The 19,275-nt window shown below is 39.7% G+C and overlaps 1 protein-coding gene across 11 annotated transcripts in view; it reads left to right on the forward strand.

Moving 5' to 3' along the window:
* PLD1 (phospholipase D1) overlaps positions 1-19,275 on the forward strand; it is a 276,225-nt gene that overhangs the window by 137,083 nt on the left and 119,867 nt on the right. For 8 of the 11 annotated variants that reach the window (XR_009493069.1, XM_015472492.3, XM_005201681.5 and 5 more), the window contains 6 exons: positions 1,810-2,010; positions 3,022-3,232; positions 3,826-3,939; positions 10,173-10,301; positions 11,057-11,175; positions 13,079-13,192. Coding sequence is in view for 10 of the 11 variants with exons in the window: in XM_015472492.3 (XP_015327978.1) it covers positions 1,810-2,010; positions 3,022-3,232; positions 3,826-3,939; positions 10,173-10,301; positions 11,057-11,175; positions 13,079-13,192 (888 nt within the window). In the remaining variant the exon portion in view is untranslated. 11 annotated transcript variants of the gene reach the window in all.

Consider the following 19,275-nt stretch of genomic DNA (forward strand, 5'->3'; position numbering starts at 1 on the left):
TGCCTGGAAAATTCCATGGACAGAGGAGCCTGGTGGGCTATAGTCCGTGGGGCTGCAAAGAGTCAGACATGACTGAGCACACATACTTTCTTATATTTCTGATTTTGATGGGATCATCAGAGTTCTCATTTCTGCTTCTTTTACCCTGATCATTTAGCCAAGAACATTATTCCTAGAGTTGTTTTAATATTCAAGAGCCTTATCAAGTATCCATACTCTTCATTAAGGTTATCCTGAAACCTCTTAGATGTGAGCTCCCTGGGGTGTCCCTTGAATACTGATAGACACAAAAAGAGCTCCTTTAGGATTTAAAGTGCTTTCCTTAAAAGCTCTTAGTAGAAAGTACTCCTAATGTGAATAAACATGATAAACAATTTGAAAAAAGCCATTTGATATTTTGCCAAGGACCTGAAGCCTATCAGTAAATATTGCCCAGTTATTGAGATATTTCAAGACAGTAATAAATCTCCAGTAGGCTTAAAGTATATAATGATTGTACATTTTTCTTGATTAAAAGAAGATAGTCCATGTAAATAATAACCAAAAAAAGGCAGAAATGACTATACTCATATGGGTCAAAATAGACTTTAAATCAAAAAATTTTACAGTAGAGAAAGAAGGATATTATATATTAATAAAAGTTTCAGTGCAGCAACAAAATATAAGCATTTACATTTTATAAATATAAGCATTACCTAATAATGACTATCAAAATATATTATGCAAACATGGACAAAATCAAAGGATGAAATAAACAGTTCTATAATAGTTGGACACTTTACTATCACACTCTCACTAATGAATTAGCATATACATGTAATAGAATATTATTCAGTCTTAAAAAGTGAGGAAATTCTGACATATCTTAAATCATGTGGATGAACCTTGAAGACATTATTCTAAGTGAAATAAGCCAGTCATAAAAAGATAGATTCCTTTTACATGAGGTACCTAGAGTAGTCAAATTCACAGAGACAGAAAGTAGATGGTAGTTGCCAGAGTTTTAGGGGAAGAGGGAATGAGGCTTTATCGTCTAATGAGTATAGAGTTTCAGTTTTGCAGAATGAAAAGTTCTGGAGATGGTTGTATAATATGAATATGCTTAATACCACTGCACTGTACACATAAAAAATATTAAAACCATAAATTTCATATTATGTGTATTTCACCACAATAAAAAAATGTTGTTAAACAGTAAAATTGTCTTCAAAGTTTTTGGTATGTTTCTACTTAAAGACATACAAAAATAGGTCAGTCTGGGATCATTTAGAGAGAATTCTACTTGAAAGCAGGAGGTTAATAACTTCTCAAAGTACCTTTAAAATCAAGAGCTGCCAAAACATCTATATCCCTATATCATATACTTACTACTTCAACTCAATGACTGCTAAAATATCAATACACTTAGTAAAAGTTTTGTCAGAGATAGATGCTGGTTCAAAAGTTTTAGTGTTTTTTAAGTAATACCACATACAATGTAATCCTTTGGTGGGGGGGAGGGAATCTGCTATCCCACTGAGCTGACTTTTATTGAAATATGTGGCCAAATTTCAAGCTGAATGGTAGCTCCCCACAAGTGTGGGGGGTCCAGAATGGGCAGGGGAGTCTCAAAAAGTAACCAGGGATCTTCCTTTGCTAAATACTGAGGATAAAATTAGAAGTTTGGGGATTCTCTTCGATGTATAGATAGCACATTTTAGTATTTGGATTGTAGGAAATGCTCTTCGAGGGTGTAAACAGACCTGTTTTATTATAGTATGAAAGGCATTTTAGAAAGCATACTACATGTGTGGGTTTTTTCCTCTCAAGGTGATGAGGCACCCGGATCACGTGTCGTCCAGCGTATACCTGTGGGCTCATCATGAGAAACTCGTCATCATCGACCAGTCGGTGGCCTTTGTGGGTGGGATTGACCTGGCTTATGGGAGGTGGGATGACAACGAACACAGACTCACGGATGTGGGCAGCGTGAAGCGCGTCGTCGGGGGACCATCCCTGGGTTCCCTCACAGTTAGTAGATTTCATCTTTATGGAACTGCATAAAAGGGACACAGTTTGTATAAGTGTGTATTAAAAGCATGATTGGTTGGCTGATGGGTTGAATGAAAGGAGGCATGTTCCTGGATAGTTAAGTTGAGTCCAACATAGACCTGGTTTCAGATACCACCTACGGAGTCTGTTAGTCTCAGTTTCTGCTCTTGTAAGAAAACTAAATAGATTCGATAAAACATTTGCTATCTCATAGTCAGTTCCTTGGGTTTCCATTTAAATTAAAGATTTAATTCCTATTCGGGGAAAAAAGTTCATAAAAATGTGCAGCACAATTGGACTTCAAATAAGCAGCCTTATTACAAGTCGCTGCCAAGATTTTTGAAATTTTTCCTTCTTACAGACATATGAAAATAGGATAAGTCAGTCTGGAGACATTTAGAAAATTCTGTTTGAAAGCAGAACGTTAATAACTCCTCAACGTACCTTTCAAATCAAGAACTGCCAAAATCTCTGTACACCTATATTCGTGTACTTATTATTTCAACTCAGATGGTTGCCAAAATATCAATACACTTATTAAAAATTTGATGGCCTCCATCTTATTTTTCTGCTGTATATGTTGGTGACTTTTCTGGGAAAATAGAGATTTAGTGGAAAGGTAATGGGGAAAATAATTGACAGAAAAATCATCGCTTACTTAATGTTTATCGGAGGAAGTTCAGTAGCTCAACAGTGAATATAACTCATGTAATTATATCTGATACTGAAAGGTTAATTGGCATAAAATTGCAAGAATTTGATGCAGTGAAAGAGGAACTGTAATGGACTTCCTGGTGTCCCTTTGAAAGTCTTTAAACAGCTCACAAGAATCCCCCCACTGCCCTGCAGGTGACCTCATGCACATCATTGTGTGTCTTTTAGGGAGCCAGCAACACGTGTAAACTTTAAACTGGAATTAAAAGACCACATTGCAACATATATTATGCAGTTTCTTTTCATTTCTCTTTTTTTTTTTAATAATTTTCTCAGGCTGAAACAACAGAGTCTATGGAATCCTTATGTCTCAGAGATAAAAATGAATCTGATAAAGATCTGCCCATCCTGAACTCTCCTGATGATGCAAATTCAAAACCGAAAGGAAAAAAGCCCAGCAAGTTCTCCAAATTCAGTCTCTACAGGCAGCTGCACAGACACCATCTGCACGACACAGACAGCATCAGCAGCATTGACAGCGCCTCCAGTAAGTCATTGTCTGCCCTGGAGTTTATCCCGATGACTCTATTCCTTCATAGCCAGACACGGGACGCCTGTTAGCAGAACCATTATACCTATAATGGAGTAAAGCAAGCAATGCTTAAAAGTCATTATATCATCCTCTTCAGTCTCATACCATTTTGGGGCTCTGTTTGACTCATTATAGAGGAGATTTATTGTTTTATTCACATCAGTACTCATAACATGCACAATTCATGCTTCTAATGGTCACAGAATGGCTAAGCATTTCTAAACTAATGCCAAATTATGAAGGAAAAGTCTTGGGTGTACTTTATAATTTTGTCATAGCAGAGATTGCATATCTCTTCTTGTCCAGAAATACATCAAGCTTTTGTCCTCAAACATCAGATTTTCTACATCTTGTACATTTACTATTCTTTTCAGATTTGTCTTTAAAACTCTAGTTTCTGTAGCACACAATTTGTGACTGATTTTACAGCCTTGCCTACTTTTAAAAATGATTGAACCTGCTTTCCAGTTTAGAAAACTTCATATATGTGTGTATATATTTATATATATATATATCTTTGTAAAAAAAGAACTCTCAACTTTCTCCAGGTTATTGTAATCACTGTAGGAGTCGTCAGAATTTAATTCATGGTTTAAAGCCCCACTTGAAACTCTTTCGCTCTTCCAGTGAGTCTGAGCAGGGGCTTACTAGACCTAACATTGGTAAGTGATGTTTGAAGTGCCAGATCTCCATAGGCTTCAGCTTTTGCTGCATGAGCAGAGTGACTGTATTTCTGGATTGCCTCTCTGTTCTCACAGTTTTTACCCTGCACGTATTATTAGAAATGATGATCTGATAAGCTTTTGTAAGAACGAGGTACTTGAATAAATTAATCAGGGCCTAAAATGTGGTGGGAATGAAGAGGGATTTGGCAACAGATCAGATATAGGACAAATAATGGGCATCCCAGGTGGCTCTAGTGGTAAAGAACCCGCCTGCCAATGCAGAAGACATAGGAGATTCGGGTTTGATCCTTGGGTTGGGAAGATCCCCTAGAGGAGAGTCTGGGAACCCACTCAAGTATTCTTGCCTGGAGAATCCCATGGACAGAGAGGTCTGGCAGGCTACAGTCCATGGGGTCGCAAAGAACTGGACACCACTGAAGCAACTTAGTATGCATACACACAATCATCATAGTAAATAGCAACCACAGTAAAATGTAAGCTAGCTTTTATCATGTGCAGACTCTGCCCCTCACTGCCTGGAACACTTGTGGAGCTTGGTTATAATAGAGTTATCTTCTTTTTACAAATGAAGGTTTAGAGATGATAAATGACGTGCCCAGTGAAATTCCATTTTCTCAGCCTCCTAGAAGTCATGAATCAGATTTGTGATTTAGCAGAAATGCAGATGACCGAAGCAGGACCTTTTGGCTAAATCCTCAAGGCCACAGTTCTATGTACTGTTTAGGAGATGACTGAGATGGAGCCCAGAAAGCAGGGCTGGATGTGAGTCACTTGTGGCTATTAGGAGCTGCTGCTGCTGCTGCTGCTGCTAAGTCGCTTCAGTCGTACAGTCCAACTCTGTACAACCCCAAAGACGGCAGCCCACCAGGCTCCCCCATCCCTGGGATTCTCCAGGCAAGAACACTGAAGTGGGTTGCCATTTCCTTCTCCAATGCATGAAAATGAAAAGTGAAAGTGAAGTTGCTCAGTCGTATCCAACTCTTAGCGACCCCATGTACTACAGCCCACCAGGCTCCTCCGTCCATGGGATTTTCTAGGCAAGAGTACTGGAGTGGGGTGCCATTGCCTTCTCCGGTTAGGGGCTAATGACCCTGAACACTAAGCTGGACCTTGGGCAGTGGTTCCAGCATTCTTTAGCCTGGGGACCCAGCAATTTTTAAAGTGATTGACTATTTATAGTGAACTAAAGCACCAATATAACTGTTAAATTCATTTGCATTCATGATACCATTAAAATATGGAGATACCATTAAAATATGGAGAAGGGTATATATGGGGAGACATTTTGTCTATTTAGCATACAGCTAGCCCTCGATGCTTTTGTGGATTCAGGGAGAGCTCACAGTAACTCCTGTGCTCTGTAGAGTGGCAGAGCCCTGAGACAGGGCACTGGGAAGTCCAGAGAGCCAGGTCAGGGGTGAATGCAGGGGCAGACTTTAAAGATAAGGGTTACAAATAGTCCAGATATTGCTTTGTAATTCCAGCATATGGCTTTGCTGTGTTAGGACTGAAGTTAAGATGGGGCAATGAGGGGACTGAATGTTAGTATTGCTGACAACAGGATTGGAGGCAAGTGGAAAGGAAGATGCAAGCTGAGTGCAGAATATATTAAGTAATTCAGGCTGGTAATAGACTGAGGGGGTGATTCCCATAGTCATGAGCTGGGGACAGCAATATGGTTGTTTTTAGGTGTTGATGGAAATCCTCTCTTAAATAAACTGGATACACATCCAGTGCAGTGTTTTTTGTTTGTTTGTTTGAGAGAGAGAGAGGGGGAAAGAAAAGTAAACACTGTAAATATCCAAGAGAAGATGGAGGATGGTTCTAGAACATAATGAGCAATCCATTCCCTTGATGGAATTGCACAATCATTAAAAATTGTAAGTGCAGTACAAAACTAAATGTGTATGACTCATTTGTTCATTAAATAAGTACTTACTGAACTCCTGTAGTAAGTCAGTCATTGTTCTGGGTACTAGAGATGGGATGAACAACACAAATGAAACTCAGTTATCTAGTTGGAAAGTGAGGATGGGAATTGTAAATAGAAATAGACCATCAAACACTGTGTCAGATGGTATGAATTATCACGCAGAATAATAGAGCAGGGGAAGAGAGAAAGGGCAGAGGGAAGGAGTGACTATTTTATATGAGGAGGGAGTCAGAGAATGCTTTTCCACTGAAATGAGTTTTCGACAAAGATCCAAAAGGAGAGAAGAAGTAGGATTGGGGAGGGAGACCAGCCAGTGTAGACCGTGAGAAAGGATGGGATAGGTGACTTCCAGGCATGGCTGAAGTTGGGAGGGCTGGGGATAATGATAGCAGCAAAGTTGGACAGGGTTGAGTAGTAGGTTATAGAATTTTGCCTTATACTTTGAGTAGAAAAAGGAAGTCATCAGCTGGTCCTGAGCAAAAGCCAGACAAGATCCGACGAACATTTTTTACAAGCTTATTCTTCAGAGCAGACAGGGGTGGCAGATCGTGACCAGGCAGGTACTGAATCCAGCCTGAAGTAGAGGTGACGGCACGGGCTGATGCACTGGGATGTGGGGGACCGAGAGGACTCTTGCCATTAACTATGTTAAGTTACCAATTTAGCTTTTTAATATGAAAAAAAGTTCACTTACTTAAAAACCAAAGCCAAAGGATAGTTGAATTCTGGAGCAGTGCTTTACCGAGTCTGTTCCTTAAATCCTGGTGTTTCTTAGGGAGCTTTGAGGATACTACTGAAGACCCGGGCCCCTTCTACCTTTATTGCTACCTGCTTCAACCAGAAGAATCCCACTTACATTGTTTTATATATTGGACTGCCACGTGAATTTGTTTTTGGGGAAAAAAAGTAAGGTTCAACTATTAATGGAAAAGGAAGTTTAAAGAGCACAGCTCTACATTTAAATCATGTAATGACTTAAACTTTCTTGTCTTAATTCTGGGACTAGAAACCCAAATTAAGCATAGAGTGACTCTTCATCATATCATAAGTTTGAAACTGAATGTTTGCTTGAGTTTATAGCTTCCTTTCCTGAAAGTATGAACTGGGTTAGCTTCTCTGCAATGTTTCACTTGAATGCAAAAGGCCGCACTGAATGGGGTTCCGAGTGAACCTTACTGGTGATGTGTAGAAATCAGTAGAGTGTGCATACAAGATCATTGGATGTTCTAAGTAGGAAAAAGTGGAGTAAAATCAGCTCATCTTAAATGTGATTAGTAACTATGATAGATTTCTATAGTATATACTTTAATCCAATCAGTCGGCCATCCTCAAGATTTTTTTTCCCTCTCAAAATTATGTTGCAAGAGGGAGAATGTCAAACACATTGTTTCCTTCATACAGTCATTTTAAAAGGGTTGAATTTTATTCTTTTTATATTCAGTAATTGTTTGCTGATGATCTCCTGTTAAGCATGATTTAATAGATGGCTAATGGGGAAGATAATGCTTGTCATTTAGCTGATGCAAGTGTTTCACTCAGATATTTAATCATAAGGGAGAATGAATAGGAAGTTAAGTCATTTCTCATCTCCATTCTCAGGGATGCAATGGAGTGGGTAACATTGTGTAACACTTATTTTTTTCTCTTAAAGAGTTTATTGTCTATTAAATAGTAGAGAAGTGTTGGGATTAAATATTTTACTAACTCAGTGCCTTAGTGATTCAGCAGGGGGAAATATCCTACTGGCAAGATCTGGTTCTGCTTAACCTTAATATTTCATTGGTTCTGAGGAGGACCCTGATTAATTTGCACTGGTGTAGGCCATGACCAAAACCAAATTTGAATTATGAGCAGACTGAATTCAATTAGCACCAAGATCATTTTCTGAGATTATGAATTTACTTTGTTTTTCTTGTCAAAACAGATTATTAGATGAAAGTTAATTTTTAAACAAGTACATGTGTATATATATAAACATTTAGCCCAAAGTTTCTTAACTGATGAAAACAAATTTTATATATACTTTTTAATTTTACTTTGGAATTGACCTTCCATTTATCTTCTCTTTATTCCCTTTTTTAAGTGTTTTTTTTTTTTTAATAAAGTGCCATGCTTGCTATAAAGAGCCTACAGGTGAGCAAATAGCCCTATCAGTACCTTGGCCTTTCAGTTTCAGAGAAAAGGAAAATAAATCACTGGGAGAAATAAATAGAATTCTAATTTTTAATATTATATAGTTTTGTTCATTGTTAGCACTTCAAGACATTTTTCTTTGGAGATTAATTATTCAGTTTGAGATAAAATACTAACAGAGTATTCCTTCCCTGGTGGCTCAGAGGTTAAAGCGTCTGCCTGCAATGCAGGAGACCTGGTTTGATCCCTGGGTCAGGAAGATCCCCTGGAGAAGGAAATGGCAGCCCACTCCAGTATTCTTGCCCAGGAAATCCCATGGACGGAGGAGCCTGGTGGGCTACAGTCCACCGGGTCGCAAAGAGTCGGACACAACTGAGCAACTTCACTCAAAATTTTCACTCTGCAATTATTATTGATTGCCTACTGAATGCCAGGAGCTACACCAGGCACTGAGGGGATGCACTCCTCACCCCTGAGTTTATAGCTGAGTGAGTGGCGGACAGGGAGGGGCAGATGAGTCACAGAGTCAGGGGCCCTGGGTTGTGCAACTATGAATGGTTCCACAGCCTCTCCCTGCTGGGATATGGGGAGTGTCTCTAGGACAGGTGACAGCTAATGTGGCTCTTGAAGGATGATGAGGAGGTCAGACCAAGAGGGTGGGAAGAACATTCCAGGCTGAAGGAATCATGTGCTAGCTGCATGACAGACAAGGCCTGTCACAATCAGTGAGAACGGTGGTGTGCCTGGGGCCTGGGTTGTGTGGGGAAAATGAGGACAAGAAAGAGAGATTGGCAGCAGTTTAAGAACTGTCTCTGCACACTAAACCCTGAGGATTTGACCCTCTGTAGGCAGGTCATCCTAGAAGGCTTTTAAATAAGAATCTGCATTTTTGGAAGGACACATCTGGGACAGTATGGTGGTAGGGGGACCAGTCTGCTATTTACTATGGCTTCTGTATGTGGTACCATTTATTCATTCAACAAACGTTTTGCATCCAGTGTCTGATGGTTAAGCGTCTCTTTTGTGCCAAGCGCTGCATTTTGTGATTTGTAGTTCTGCTAATTCCCTGCTTGTCTGTCTTTGTGATTGGCATATCCCATAAATGTACAAACTATTTAAGTCAATGTATTTACTGAACTGAAAATGTTCCTGACAAAGCTTTTGTGAAGTACTGCAGTAGATGCTGCTTTTGCGCCTATGTGATCATAAGCTTCTATTGTTATATTTTATGGATTCCATTTATAATTGTAGAAATATAGGATATTAGAGCCCAAAAGATCTTAGATGATAGCTGGGCCAAATTCTTCCTTTTGTACATAAAGGATCTCTGACCCCAAAGGATAAAGCTCAGTATCACTTAGCTAGTCAGTTCCAGGGCTAGAACACCACTTTTGCATTTTGAAATGCAAAAGACAAGAATTACACATTAGATGTGCACCATATTGGTTGAGCAAAAAGAAGAACATGACTTCTTTATGGCCTTGGCATTTCATGTTCCTCCAGCAGACCTGGCTTTACCCCTCTCACCCAGCAAGTTAAACCTGTGATCCATTCTGCCAGTGATCTGCTAGATGACGAGAATAAAAATATTAAATTTCTTTTTAAAATATAAATTTATTTATTTTAATTGGAGGCTAATTACTTTACAATATTGTATTGGTTTTGCCATACATCAACATGAATCCACCATGGGTGTACACGTGTTCCCCATCCTGAACGCCCCTCCCACCTCCCTCTCTGTACCATCCCTCTGGGTCATCCCAGTGCACCAGCCCTGAGCATCCTGTATCATGCATTGAACCTGGACTGGAGATTACCCTGTATGAGAGGCAGCAAAAGAGACACAGATGTATAGAACAGTCTTTTGGACTCTGTGGGAGAGGGAGTGGGGGGGGGGATTATTTGGGAGAATGGCATTGAAACATGTATAAAAATATTAAATTTCATTGTCAAATGATGAACCTGGTTATAGCCCCAACTACCCAGCCCACAGCCTCAGATGAAATGAACCCATGCTGCCCTTGTTATGAGGCTTAAGAAGAAAAGTTAGGAAGTGTTTAGGTGTTAATAAATGAGAGGTGAGCCTCCCTCCCTGGGGCCCGCCTGAACCACAGCCTTTGAGTGAGTCTTGCTGCATTTACAGACACAGCCTCCCTCCGAAGTGTACAGACACGTGTGGGAGAGCTACATGGGGAAACCCGATTCTGGCATGGAAAGGACTACTGCAATTTCGTCTTCAAAGACTGGGTTCAACTCGATAAACCTTTTGCTGGTGAGTACCATGGTCGTGGGTAGCTATGCATATTTTGTCTTTTCCTTGTTGGTATCTCAACAAGTATGCATGTGCATGATTTAATATCTTGTTTTGTTTTGTTTTGAACATTTGGTGAAATATTGGAGACCATGATTTAGTCACATACTTAAGGGTTTTTCCTTGTGAGTATAGTAAGAAAAGAAAATGAAATATAGCTTACTTGTTTGAAATCTCCAGGTTGCATATAGGCATATTTTAGGCATCGTAATCTGTAATTCTCCAGGAGATGTTTCCCTTCCTTTGATGATCTCCCTTTTTCTGTTTATCATCTTCATCTTCCAACATTAAAATAACACATTTCAGATCATCTAAGTGCTTGCACACTGAACAGGAACTAGAAATGGCAGTCCATACATAGCTTGACATTATTTCAACAGAATAGAAGAGAAAATGTAATATCACGTTTATATCTTTAGATAATTTGTACCAGCTCACAGCTGCCTTTCTCAGTGATTATCTAGTAGTGGAATGGAAACTTCATATTGGGAAAGGTGCATAGGGACTATGTTCCTCAATGTGAGATCTATGCTTCCCTTGGTTATAAAGGTATTATTCTATCCAAGTCAAGAAATATACATACGGTGGACATCACCACGTGTTTTTTTTTTTTTTTTTTAATGTATCATAGTTGGGGTCAGAGCTAGGGTCAGATGGCTTGTGTGCCTTGTGGGCGCAGAATTTAGTGTGGATCCTTGCCTGGTGCACCTGGGCAGATTTCATTGACAGGCACTCCACCCCCCGGATGCCATGGCATGACATAGCCTCTGCAGTCCACGGGAAGGCAGCTCGCGATGCGGCCCGTCACTTCATCCAGCGCTGGAACTTCACGAAGGTACGTGGGTGGTTTTAGCATGATTCAGTCCATGTGTAGAGGGACAGGCCAGGAAGAGGAGGCGAGAAGGGGCTGATGTGGCCACAGCTGTGCCACTCTACCCACTGTTGAGTGGCCGGTTGTCAGAGCACCTGGGACTCTGGGTAAAAGAGAAAAAAAAAACAGTTCCTGAACTTTTCCTCCACAAAGAATTCAGAGGGCAGAGGAATGGTGCTAGCATCACAGACTATGGTTTAACCATTAACCTGGGACTCCCAGTTTAAGCATCTTGCCTGGGTTGATAGTCACGTGGAGGGCTGCTGAGCTACTGTAGCGGGGATGGGACCCTTGTTCAGGTGAGAGCTGCAGCTTTCAAGTCCTTGCAGTCCTGGCACTGCCCTGGATCCATGTTGGCACAGGCTTCTGAGAGGCAGTTCTGAGCAAAGTGAGCAATGTGAGAAGATGGACCTACTTCTTTCCTCCAGATTTTGTCTTCTTTCATAAGATGACTTCATTACTTATAAGAATTTGACCTAATACTCGTAAGTTAAGTGCCTGTTGTCTTGGTGTTATTAAGATTCCCTTTTATTTATTTTAAATGGTGATGAGGCATTTCTTCCCTATAGTTTGGATATAAGTTGGGAAAAAATTTAGTTTTGTTAACTTAGAGTGCCACCTTATTTTTCACTTAATTCACATTATAAACAGTTAGTGGGAGATCTTAGAAATAGTGGAAATATTTTTAACAAGAATTTAGAGGTGAATGGAGGAATAAATAAAGAGATATTATTTTTAACCTATTGGACTGGCAAAGTTAAATACACTGCAGAAACCCACAATTGGATTCAGGATCTTTGATGCTCTTATACCCTACTCCTGGGAGGATAAACTGGTATAATTGCAAAAAAATTTTTAAAGTATGTAACTTTTGACTCAGAAAATCAATTTCAGGTGTTTAAGCTAAAGAAGTTATTCAGTAAGTAATGTATTTTGACATTGTATTTAGTAATTCATATAAAATGAGAAATAACTGAACTCTTCATTAATAGAAATTTATTAAATTATGATTGTTCCATGACATTTTACTATGAAGTTATTTTAAAAATGACCTATATGATTTGCTGTTATGAGATAGCGACAGCATAGTAAAAAATCAGTTTATAAAATAATCCCATTTTTGCAATTGTGTACTTCTACAGCTCTCAGTTCAGTTCAGTTCAGTCACTTAGTCATGTCCGACCCTTTGCAACCCCATGAACCGCAGCATGCCAGGCCTCCCTGTCCATCACCAACTCCCGGAGTTCACCCAAACACATGTCCACTGAGTCGGTGATGCGATCCAACCATCTCATCCTCTGTCGTCCCCACATGTCCACTGAGTCGGTGATGCGATCCAACCATCTCATCCTCTGTCGTCCCCTTCTCCTCCTGCCCTCGATCTTTCTCAGCATCAGGGTCTTTTCAAATGAGTCTACAACTCTAGATTATATTTAACTTTCCTTTAAAAATGTGAAGCAATAGCTCAATTGGTAAAGAATCTGCCTGCAATGCAGGAGACCCTGGTTTGATTCCTGGATCAGGAAGATCCCCTGGAGAAGGGAACAGCTACCCACTCTAGTATTCTAGCGTGGAGTATTCCATGGACTGTATAGTCCATGGGGTCCCAATGAGGCCGATAGGACTAAGCAACTTTCACTTTCAATGCTCACTCCAAAAGGTAAAAGAAGGAACAAAGGAGTTTTCTGCCTCTGGGAAATAGAAAACATAAATAAATAATCTGGTATCTCTTCAGCTAGAAACACCCACTGTTAATATTTACTTTTCTTTTTCAAATGAACCCATATATCTTTTAGAATCACAAAATAGGGAAGACAGGAATTATTTTTTCATTTGAATCTTTTTTACCTGTTTCTCTTTATTTTAGATTATGAAACCAAAATATCGGTGCCTTTCTTATCCTTTTCTGCTTCCAAAATCTCAAACAACAGCCCACGAGTTGAAATACCAAGTGCCTGGGTCTGTCCATGCTAACGTACAGGTAAGCTTGGTTTTTGTTTTTCATGAAATACTACTGGGTACAATCATTCATATGGACTAAATGCCTATTGGCTTCAAGTTTTTTAAAGCAAACAACTCCAAAACAAATCTGAATAGACCTTTTAAAATGTAGTATTATATTTTCAATTTTAAATGTATTCAATTTATCCTCTTTTTAAAACTCTTATATAAATGTAATAAATACAGGTCTTTAGAAAAACCCAGTCAAGGAGTGTCTTGTCTTGTAAGTCCTTCTGAATTGACTCTATCTAAACACTGATACTAGTGAAGTACCAGGAATTTGGTTAAACTTAGCATCTTGGAAGCTATAGTTCAATCTAATTTTAGTTCCTTAATTAACCAAATACCTTTTAGAGGCACTTTTAAAAGGATGAGAAGTTTGCTTATTAGAGGCACAAAATTTGACCACATGCAGTCCAATGTTCTCAAATTACAAATAAGAAAATTAAGACCCAGTGAAACTTTGAGACTTGCTCAGTGTCATTGAAGGTTATCAGTAGAGCTGGAGCTTGAAATCCTAGTCCTGTCCATTGTTTCCCAGTCTGCTCCCTGGACCAACTCCAGCTCAAGTATCTTGAGATCATGCAGGGACAGATCTAGGGTTGGCCACCTTGGCATTGCCTTTTGTTCAAAGACATCACTATTTGCATCAAAAGTGTTGTTTAAGTACAGAACAGATTGGTGTTTGCCAGAGGCAAAGGGTGGGGTGGGAGGGGTTGAGAAGTGGGTGACAGTGGTCAAAAGTACAGACTTCCAGTTTTACTCTTAATTTAAAGTCCTCGGGATGTACTGTACAATATAGTGACTATAGTTAACAACACTGTATTGTTTGAAAGTTGCTAAGGGAGTACAGGGCTTCCCTAGTGGCTCAGATGATAAAGAATCCACCTGCAATGCAGGAGCTGCTGCTGCTGCTTAATCAGTTCAGTTGTGTCTGACTCTTTGCAACCCCATGGACTGTAGCCTGCCAGGCCCTCTGTCCATGGGATCCTCTAGGCAGGAACACTGGAGTGGGTTGCCATGCCCTCCTCCAAGGGATTTTCACAACTCAGGGATCAAACCTGGGTCTTCTGCATTGCAGGCAGATTCTTTACTGCTGAGCCACCAGGCAAGACCACAATGCAGGACCAGGTTCGATTCCTGGGTTGAGAAGATCCCCTGGAGAAGGGAATGGCAGCCCACTCCAATATTCTTCCCTGAAGAATTCCATGGACAGAGGAGCCTGGTGGGCTACAGTCCATGGAGTTACAATGAGTCAGACACAACTGAGGGACTAACACTTTGACTTTTCACTTTCCAGGAAATACAGCTTAGAAGTTCTTATCGCAAGAAAACAATTTTGTACATATGTGAAGTTATGGATGTTAACTAACTTGTGCTAATCATTTCACAATAAATACACATACCAAATTTTTAAAAACTATTATTTAAGTAAAGATCCAGTAGTCTGCTGCTAACATTACTATTATGGATTTTTATAATTTGGACATGGATTCTAACACCTAAATGAAATAAATGAAATGCCTGAATTAGTTACTTTGTACTGTGTGCAAGTAGAGGTATGTGTATATAAGAAATAAAGAGACATTTCAAACCATAGATCAAATAATAGATCAAAAAGATAAATCACTTAAGAGAATTATCTATAGCAAATAGTCATCCCAGGCTAAAGGAGAAAACTAATTTGAACTTAGAAGCACAGATAGATATGCACTCATATGTAAATTAATGAATATTTTATGAACGTGTTTAATTTTATTCTACTTAGAGGGAAAAAAGTTACCTATAAGATAAAATAGGAGCCTTGATATTAAGAAAACAAGAGAGTTTAATTTAATATTTGAGATGGCATTAAAATTGACTCACTGATCAACTTACCAAAGTTAGCAGATACTAATTAAGTAGCTGTTGAAAAGATATTGCTGGGCATTGTGTATTTTTATGATTAGCAGAAGATGTTTTATCCTAGTGTTTGCATATACATATGTCTTCTGATGCCTTTGGTTCAGTTCAGTTCAGTTCAGTCGCTCAGTCGTGTCCGACTCTTTGAGACCTCATGAATCGCAGCACGCCAGGCCTCCCTGTCCATCACCAACTCCCAGAGTTCACTCAGACTCACATCCATCGAGTCTGTGATGCCATCCAGCCATCTCATCCTCTGTCATCCCCTTCTCCTCCTGCCCCCAATCCCTCCCAGCATCAGAGTCTTTTCCAATGAGTCAACTCTTTGCATGAGATGGCCAAAGTACTGGAGTTTCAGCTTTAGCATCATTCCTTCCAAAGAAATCCCAGGGCTGATCTCCTTCAGAATGGACTGGTTGGATCTCCTTGCAGTCCAAGGGACTCTCAAGAGTCTTCTCCAACACCACAGTTCAAAAGCATCAATTCTTTGGTGCTCAGCCTCCTTCACAGTCCAACTCTCACATCCATACATGACCACTGGAAAAACCATAGCCTTGACTAGACAGACCTTTGTTGGCAAAGTAATGTCTCTGCTTTTGAATATGCTATCTAGGTTGGTCATAACTTTTCTTCCAAGGTTTGGTGCAGCCCTGTTTTACATATTCTCATCCTGCTGCCCTGATGAGACAGATAGATGCTCTGCTTGTCCATCCTACGAAGCACCTGCCCTGGTTCACCTTCTCTGTATCATGGGATGTTGTGGTAGAAATGGAGCTAGATCAGTGACCTCTTCTTATATACTCATATGTTCATCCCTGAATGCCCAGGCTGCCTGGAGTTTACCAAAACTCACTGACTCATTAATTCATTTACTCAATCAGTCTATGCCTTTCAAGTGACATCTTTTTGCACAGCCAGATCGTCAGTGCACACCTGGATACCGAGGAAGCAGATAAAAGGAGTTCTCCGCCTCCTTTTGGAAAAGAGTTAGCTGGGAGAGAGAAAGCTCTAATGTTAAAGAACTGAGTTAACAAGGCGAGTTGTGGTTTAGTACAAATGCAAGTCTTGAGAGTGCAGATCAGTGTGCCATGAGCGGTTGGTGAATGAGAGGGACAGAGCTGGGTACCCCCTCTAAGGAATAAGAAGGTAGAACCACTACAGCAAACCATTTTCTCTTGAAGAGGTAGTAGATAAGGTTCAGACAGCATATGGCCAGATTAGGGGTGCCCTGAAGTGCTGGTCTTGTTCATTTCAACCTGATCCTGGAGGTATTAGTGAACTGTGGACTTTTTTTGGTCATCTGAGAGGAAACATGATATACGAATGTTTTATGAAGGCAGAGGATGGATGGTTGGATGGCATCACCGACTCTATGGACATGAATTTGAGTAACCTCCAGGAGTTGGTGATGGACAGGGAAGTCTGGCGTGCTGCAGTCCATGGGGTTGCAAAGAGTCAGACACAACTGAGTGACTGAACTGAACTGAACCTAGATCAGAGTTTCCCAAATTGGGTTTTGCCTGTGAAATGCTAGTAGCTATTCCACAAAAAAAAAGGTTTCATGGACAGAAAAGTTTTTGCAGATTTTTAAAATATAGGACTTCTCAATGCCTTTGTGATGTTGGTGTGTACATCATGGAATCACTAAGACTAAATATGCTATGTGCATTTCAAGCTTAACTGATGTAGGATCTCTCATTCTGTGACATGTCTATTTCAATTTTTCCAAACAAACACACTTTGAGACCTAAAATTTATACATGTGAAAACAATACTAGAAAGAGAATGAAAACAAGGAGACAAGTAAAGAGATTGCTATAATAAATCCTAGAATACACTAATTTTGTATTTATAAATTGATATTCTCTTTCTTAAAGAAGATTCCTCCATTGTTTAAAAGCGTTAGACCTCACAAAACATCTGCTGGTTGCCAGTAGATGTTTTCAGAACTGCCAAAATAACTCCAGTTGTGAAAACAGTGGGTATGGCCAGACAAGTGTGTCTTTTTGAAGACAGGAAAATCTGAGAGGACCAGACGCTGAGGAAAAGAAAGGAAATTATACTGCTCCATTTCTCCTTTTCTGTAAAGTTCTGACCACAGCGCTGTTTCACTTCACATTACTTACTGGCTGTAAACATTATTCATCTTGTTCTAGACATTGTTGTCAAGTTATGAACGTCTAGTGCTTAGAGGTTGAAAACAATAGCCTAGTCCAATCCTTGGTTTTCCAGAGAATCCAGAAGATAGCAGGGAGTTAGGACCTGGCTGTGTAGGAGGCTACTTAATTTTTAAAGAATTTGTTGTCATATTTTCAAACCTTTCTCTCTCTCAGCTACCATGTGGCAATAGACAAATGACTATTTGAGAAATTTAATAAAATTCTTCCTTAAGTTTATTCTTTTTAACATTGATTTTAACACAGTTGTTGGTTGTTTTTTTTTTTTTTTTTAACATAGTTTGTTGTTCATAATGTAATTTAGAGACCACAAGCTTACTTAACTGAAAAGGAGTGATGTAATATAGCAAGGGGAAGGGGCAGATTCTAGAGTCAGACTGTATTCAAGTTTCTGTTTCACTACATATGAGCTGTATAACCTTGGGACAATTATTTCACCTCTCTTAATGCATTTCCTTCATCTTTAAAACAGAGATCAGAATAGTACCTGTCTCATAGGGTTGTGGTGATAGTTAAAGAAATTAATCCATGCAAATCACCTAGAAGAATACACGTGTCTGAATTATGTCAATATTAGCTACAACCTTCAGGCATTCCCTAGTGTTTTCAAAAGTTTGCAGTGAAGAAGTTGACGTTTCTCTGGATGGGTCACAGGTTAGTTCTGGATACAAAAATCTTTATACTGTTTGTACCATATATGTTGAAATGGAGAAAAAGAACATTGGAGACAATAAGGTAAAGAAATTCATGCTGCTCTTTCATCTGCAGAAGAGAACCCAGTTATTTGATTTTTTAACACAAAAATGTTGAGCCCAATCACCCTGAGGCACATACTACTGGTAATTCCAGCTATATGCACAGCTATTGCAGACGACTGACACAGCCAACCAAGGAGACTAGAGCTCCAGCAGGCAGAATGGAGACCTGCCCCCACCAGCATGAATTTCTGCTTCTAAAAAAAGTCACCCAGTCCTGAGATCTGACTTCAGCCACTTCCACTGACACTTAAATAATCTCAGTTGTTTCCTCTCAGTGTTGTGTGTTCCCAAAGCTTGCCAAGAGCACTTGGACCAGACATAGCAGGAAAAAGGCATGGGGCGGCGGGTGGGAGGAAAGATGATTCTGAAACTGCCTATGCACAGAGTTTATAAAAGAACTTGTTTTCTCCCTAAAAAGAACAAACTAGGTTCCTGAATGCTATCATTTCCATTTATGATAAATGATCGAGACAGAAGATATCTGACCTGTCTATTAAGATAAAAGAAAGCGCTTGATGCCAAATTAGCATCAACGTGGAATCGATACATGAAATAATACCTTTTATTAAATTGGGCAGCTTACAGTAGAAGAGTCATTTCTTAGTCATTGCCAAGAAGTCCTATGAAAGTGAGGGAAATAATCCACTGGAGCCTTGTCTTCAATCTCTCTGTCTATTAAAAGAAAAGAAAAAATATATATAGGCAAATGTAATTGGCATTCCAATTATATGATTGGAAGAATTTGCTCTTCCACTTGGGAAAAATGTCCAAATGACACTCCAAAGGATGTCAGTGTAGGAATCAAAGTTTCAAAGAACAGCAAAATGTTTTGTACACTGATAGAACAAAGTAGATACTAGAAAAGAGGGAAAAATAGCCACTTGGCATTTCTAAGGAGGTTTCTTAACCTGGAAGCTGTTTTCCATTTACAGACCAGGTCCTCATATGTAAGGCTTCTGCGCACGTCTCTGTGGGTCTTGGCTGGCTGAAGCCGCATGAGCTGGGGGTGTTCACCCTGTGCCCAGCATTGCACTGATTTGTGGATTATCTCATTTTGTACTTACCAGTCTTTAAGTGGTGTTCTCTTTGACCCCTTATTTTTACATATGAGGAAACTTAAGGCTTTGAGAGGTTAAAATAACACAATGAGTAATGGAGGGGATGAAACTGGATTTTTAGCAGTCTGACTCCAGAGCCTGAGGCCATAGCTGCTCAGCAGAGAGACT

The sequence above is a fragment of the Bos taurus genome, chromosome 1, assembly GCF_002263795.3.
Source record: "Bos taurus isolate L1 Dominette 01449 registration number 42190680 breed Hereford chromosome 1, ARS-UCD2.0, whole genome shotgun sequence".
Classification (NCBI taxonomy): domain Eukaryota; kingdom Metazoa; phylum Chordata; class Mammalia; order Artiodactyla; family Bovidae; genus Bos; species Bos taurus.